Consider the following 6,168-nt stretch of genomic DNA (forward strand, 5'->3'; position numbering starts at 1 on the left):
TTATCTTGCGAAGCGATATCGGGGATTTTGAAATAATATTGTAGAGAGCGAGAGAGATGGATGCATTGCAGCGGTTGTTCTCTCTCTTGCAAACGATGTGAATTTTCTCGCGCGTTGTGGAAGTATTTTGAAGAGAGGCGCCATGCATATATAGAAGTTTGTGGTTTTGTATCCGGAGAGGCTCTCGGATGCTTTTCCCGGGAAGTCGCTTGCGAAGTGATATCGGGGATTTTGGTCTCATTTATTAGATTTATTAAAGTAAGGTTTTTTATCTCGGTATAATATTGTACAGAGCGAGAGGGGGGAAGGATGCAGCGGTTGTTCTCTCTCTTGCAAAAGCGATGCAGGATTTTTCTTGCGCGCGTTAGGCGCGACGCATTTATAGAAGTTTCTGGATTTGTATCCGGAGAGACTCGCGGATGCTTTACCCGCGCTTGCGGAGCGATATCGGGGATTTTGGTCTCGTTGAGATTTATTAAAGTAACTTTTTTTATCTCGGTATAATATTGTAGAGAGCGAGAGAAGGATGCATTGCAGCGGTTGTTCTCTCTCTCTCTTGCAAATGATGCGAACAGAGAGAGATGTATTTTCTCTCTCTCTTTTACTGTTTTTGCTTTTTCCCTTTGCAGCGAACATTTTATTCGCTACCGAGTTGGGAATTGGTATGGAAGTTGGTTCGTTGAACGTGCCATCGTAGCAATCGTTCGCAACGTCTAAGATATTTGAACACGGTGTTCATAATTTTTCGAGCATTGTTCAACGGATTTTTATTCGATATTGTGATGTTATTTTGTGCGACGTGTACTGCGTTTTTCGTCGGAGATATCCGCACGCTAGGTTTTCATACGTGGATGCATGCGTGTTCAAACCGCGAGACTTGCTCGGTTACGTGATATACAATAGTATTGATGTTTTAAAAATAATCGTTCCTTTGAACACGCAATGTCGTTCGAAGAGATGGTTGAAGAGGATTATTTTTAAATACCGTAAAGAAACTGATTATGTTTGCGTCGAACCAGTGTTGATACCATTATCAAAATTTGAACGGAGTATGACCAGAGGTGATTTCCTCCCTCCATTGAACAAAGTGAAGAGAAGATTGGAATATATTCATTGCACGACGACGACGACGACGATGATTGGGATATTCGTAAAATCAAATGGGACATTAATTTACCGACCGAGAAACTCAATGCTTCACGCGTGAAATTCATATCGAAGTATTTTTCATCGAGTGACGAAGATACGTCGTGAGATGGTTCCTACATTACAGAATTTGGCTTGTGGATACGTCATAAACTTATACCTGTACGATCAATTTCCGCTCGAGTGGAAAACAGCGACGGAACGTCTAATGCAAAAAGATTTGACGAGTCACGTGAGTTTCATCTATACGAAACGATTTAGCCAAATTATAGTGAAATGGCCCGCGACCGATTCACCGTCCGCGATACTACATATCATCGAGATGGGAGAGCACCGCGTGGTTGGTTGTATAGTGTAGTTACGTTCGTGAGAACTGGAAACTTAACCGACGACGTGAAATCAAAATTGAAAAAACTTGTTTTTCATAATTAATGTGGATTAATATTTTCACAAGATGGCGCAAGTTTGCAAGGGCATGTTGAAATCATTAACACATATGTCAAGGTTGATTCGAACTGTGGACGAGTATCGCGAATGGACGAAATCATGTATTGAATGTTTAAAATGGTGTAGGAAATATATGAACATTGTGAAAAAAAACGAAGCATCCATAGGTGTAAAATCGAGTTTGCTGTCGATCATGTGTCGTATGAAAACTTTGAAGGTCTCGTTAGATCATCGGTTTTCATCACGCGTTGGTAGCGGTTTGTATGGAAACGTTGGCGCGAGAGCATCGACTCTTCGTTGGGAGAACATCGAATCGGCGTTTAAGAATCGTATATCGACCGGCGTTGTGATCAACGTCAAGCATGTCGATCAACGGCATTTCTTGCAACACGCGAAGTGATTTGTCGTTAAAAGTGAACGTAGTATTGGAGGCAGAATTTGTGCTGCGCAACGAGGTTTCGGTGAAAAGTTTTAGCATGCGAAACTTCGCGCTCTTTCAATCATCGAATCTACGGCGCTAGTACGTGAAAGATGTTGTACCAACGCTTTTGACATCGATAGAAGAGTTTCAAGAACGAGGCAGTGGATGGGCGTTATCGAAGATCCTGCATTTGATGGTGAATTCCAACAAGTATCAGCCGTTACAAGCAGGTTGTCAGGTATCCGTGCCTCGAACAGTGCAATTAAAGAAAGCAGTCCTCAATGTGTACAGTGACGACGATAATGCATGTTTCTATTGGGCAGTGGTGGCAAGCCTCTATCCAGCTAAAAATAATTTGAATCGCACATCATCCTATCCGCATTACAGCGATGTGCTCCACACCGAGGGATTCCAATTGCCGATGTTGTTCAAGGACATACCAAAGTTCGAAAAAGCGAATGACGTTTCCGTGAACGTGTTCGAATGGGGAGGGGAACAAGAAAGATGTCAGACGTTGCATTTGACCTCAAGGAAGCGGGAGAAACATGTAAATTTACTGCTCATACACGACTCTGAAAACTTGCGCAATCATTATCTCTGTATTAGGAATTCATCTCGTCTGGTTTCATCTCAGATCAGCACGCAGCACAACAAGCATATTTGCGATCGGTAAGATCCACACATGTAAATTTTTTTTCTTTCTTTTGGATAGTGGTGGTGATGGTGGTGGGCGAGAAAAATTAAAATAAAAAATTATGTTTTTTTGTCAGGTGTCTACAGTATTTCAAATCGCAGGAAAAATTGAACATTCACGAAATCGACTGCAGTCGAATGAACGAATGTGCTTTGAAACTTCCGACGGAAGACGATAAGTGGCTGAAGTTCAAGAATTATGCGTACAAGGAACCGACACCGTTCGTTATCTACGCAGACTTGGAATGCCTGCTGGAGAAACAGGAAGATCAAGGTCATGGAGCTTACTGTAGATATCAACATCACCATGCCTTCAGCGTAGGCTACTACCTCCATTGTCGATACGACAGTTCGTTGAGCGAGTATCGGGCTTATCGTGATGAGAAGGGTTGTATCGCATGGTTTGCATCGAAGTTGCACGAGTTGAGCTGTAAATTGCAGCCGGTGTTTGATCGAACGGTTCCAATGGCTTCGTTGACCGCCGCGCAAATCTCAACTTTTCGTACCGCCACGTATTGTCACGTGTGCGAAGAACCACTCGGTAATGACGACGTGCGAGTGCGTGATCATTGTCATTTCACAGGTGCGTATCGGTGTCCGGCGCACAGCCGTTGCAATCTGAGCTATCAATCCTCGTACGTGATACCGGTGGTTTTTCACAATTTGTCCGGCTACGACGCACACTTTTCTACCAAAGAATTGGCAAACGCGTTCGAAGGTGAAATAGACGCGTTACCGCTGACGAAAGAGAAGTACATTTCTTTCACGAAACACAGTAAGTGGAATAAAGATGTGATCAAAAAATCGTGGAAGAAGTGCATAAAGTTTCGGTTCATCGATTCGTTCAAGTTCTTGAATTCGAGTCTGGACAAGTTGTCGTCGTACTTGGACAAGAGTGACTTGCGTATCGTGAGGAGCCAATTCAATTGTCTTTCGAACGATGATTTTCATCTTCTAACCAGGAAAGGCGTTTTCCCATACGACTATGTATCGATCTATGACAAATTAAGCGACACTTGTTTACCACCGCGCGAAGCATTTTATAATCAGTTATGCGACAGCGAGATATCCGACGTCGACTATTGTCACGCGAACGAAGTTTGGTCACGTTTCGGTATACAAACGTTAGGACAGTACAGCGACTTGTACTTGAAATTGGATGTGTTGTTGTTGGCCGACGTGTTTGAAAATTTTCGCGAAAAGTCGCTTGAGAATTATAAACTCGATCCAGCGCACTATTATACGTTGCCCGGTTTCGCGTGGGACGCGATGCTAAAATTGACGAAGATCGAGTTGGAATTGTTCACCGACGTTGACATGCTTTTGTTCGTGTAGCGGGGAATACGAGATGGGTTGAGTCAATGTTCGCATCGTTACGCGCGCGCGAATAACAAGTATATGTCGACGTACGATTCGGCCGAACCGTCCAGCTATCTGATGTATTTCGATGTTAATAATTTGTATGGCTGGGTCATGTCGCAGTCTTTGCCGCACAGGGGTTTCCAATGGGTTGACGATACGAGTAATTTCAACATCGATTCCGTGCCGATCGACAGCCCCGTCGGGTACATTTTAGAGGTCGACTTAGAGTGTCCTCTGGAAATTCATGATGCTCATGCGGATCTTCCATTTTGCCCGATTCACGAGGTTGGGCCGTTGCAAAAGAAACTGTTGTCAACGCTTAGCGATAAGAATCGTTACGTTCTCCATTATCGATGCCTCCAACAATGTTTGAGGTATAATTTAAAATTAAAGAAAATTCATCGGATACTGAAGTTTGAACAATCATGTTGGTTACGTCGTTACATAGATTTAAATACGAGGTTGCGCGCCAACGCAAACAATGACTTCTCGAAGAATCTGTTCAAACTGATGAACAATGCAGTGTTTGGAAAAACGATGGAGAACTTTCGAAATCATGTAAACGTAAAGTTGCTCTCGCGATGGAGCGGTCGTCACGGTGCTAAGCGTTTAATAGCTCGACCAAATTTCCATAGCTGTACCGTATTCTCCGAGGATTTTGTCGCAGTTCAAATGAACCAGCTTTCTATTAAATTTTATAAACCTATTTACTTAGGCATGTCAGTGTTGGACATATCAAAATTACATTTGTATGATTTTCATTATGGCTACATGCTTCCAATTATGACAGAAATAACGCGTAAGGTGACACAAAATTAAAGCGCCGGAATTCGTGAGGAGACGACACGCGATTTATTTGATTCGGACTCCACAGTCCTTTGGTTTACAAACTTTGGAGCACGGCTCCGTTTGACGTATGAAGTGTAGCACGGTTACGAAAGAAGTATAACAATTGAAGCACGGCTTCGTATAGGCGCAAGGGGCGCTAAATTAAACTTGTCTGTAAGCGATAACGATACTTGGAGAATCTCCGTTATCACATTTTGCGGCAGTATATATAGACACCTGGCCGATGCTCAAGGTGACGCATCGTCAGGTGTCGAAGGCCGGTCATTGCCTCCTAAGGCAAAAACACTGCATGTGTACATTAGGCCGAGGCGAGCGTTTGACGGTCGGGCCAACGCACGTCGATCGTGTTATTGTCTTGCCGCCTCGCCGTTTATTCGACAAAAACGGCGAGACGGCGTACATCGAAAGTCGATCGTGCGTTGACCCGCGGTCCGCGATTCTGCCGGAACAAAAGTATTAGGATTAATGAAGGAGACGAGAACGGGGGCAAAATCATGACAGAGTTTGTGGGTCTTCGCTCGAAAATGTATACTATTCGGGTACAGAAAAAGACGATGTAACAAAAATTAAAGGAATTAAGACTAACGTGACGATTAAAAATATAACTTTCGACGACTATTTAGCATGCCTTCACGATCATCTAGAAAAATCAGTTTACATTAAATCGATAATGTCTATGCAACATCAAGTGTATTCACTATCGCAGAGCTAATTAGCATTGAGTCCATATGATGATAAGCGATACATTTTAAACAATTCGATCGAAACCCTTCCTTGGAGACATTATAAAATCGCGAAGGGGGGGAGTGAGAAAAAATAAAAGCGGTTATATAATTTCATCGATGTTCCGAATCCCATGTTGCGCGCGTGTTCACTTTTATTTGTAAGCGGAAGGGGCGTATACGCTCCTTGTATTGTTATCTTATGTGTAAGAAAGGGGGGAAAATGGTAGGGGAATTGTATATATAAGCTTTTGACATTGCGCACAGCGAGCAGTGCGTTCTACAGATTACTTACTTATTGCGCAGTTGTTCTTCAGTATTATAATATTCACAATGTCAAATCAAACCAATAATTTTCTACATAAAAATGGATCTTACAACGATTATAAAAATTACGGCTAAGGAAAGAAAGTTTGAAAAGAATAAAAAGTTCCTTTTATGAAAAAAAAGAAAAAAATACTGTATGTTATTTCTTTTTTTATAGATACTCCATTTCGATGAAACGGACGTTTCAACAGTCGTAACCCC

At 42.5% G+C, this 6,168-nt stretch overlaps 1 protein-coding gene across 1 annotated transcript; it reads left to right on the forward strand.

Moving 5' to 3' along the window:
* Nucleotides 1–1,955: 1,955 nt before the first annotated feature.
* On the forward strand, nucleotides 1,956–4,042 carry LOC143260913 (uncharacterized). The gene is made up of 6 exons (XM_076527498.1): nucleotides 1,956–2,054; nucleotides 2,115–2,561; nucleotides 2,621–2,683; nucleotides 3,149–3,248; nucleotides 3,291–3,821; nucleotides 3,939–4,042. Exons 1-6 carry the CDS (start codon nucleotides 1,956–1,958, stop codon nucleotides 4,040–4,042), a joined length of 1,344 nt encoding a protein of 447 aa, XP_076383613.1.
* Nucleotides 4,043–6,168: the final 2,126 nt, after the last annotated feature.

The sequence above is a fragment of the Megalopta genalis genome, unplaced genomic scaffold, assembly GCF_051020955.1.
Source record: "Megalopta genalis isolate 19385.01 unplaced genomic scaffold, iyMegGena1_principal scaffold0025, whole genome shotgun sequence".
Lineage (NCBI taxonomy): Eukaryota > Metazoa > Arthropoda > Insecta > Hymenoptera > Halictidae > Megalopta > Megalopta genalis.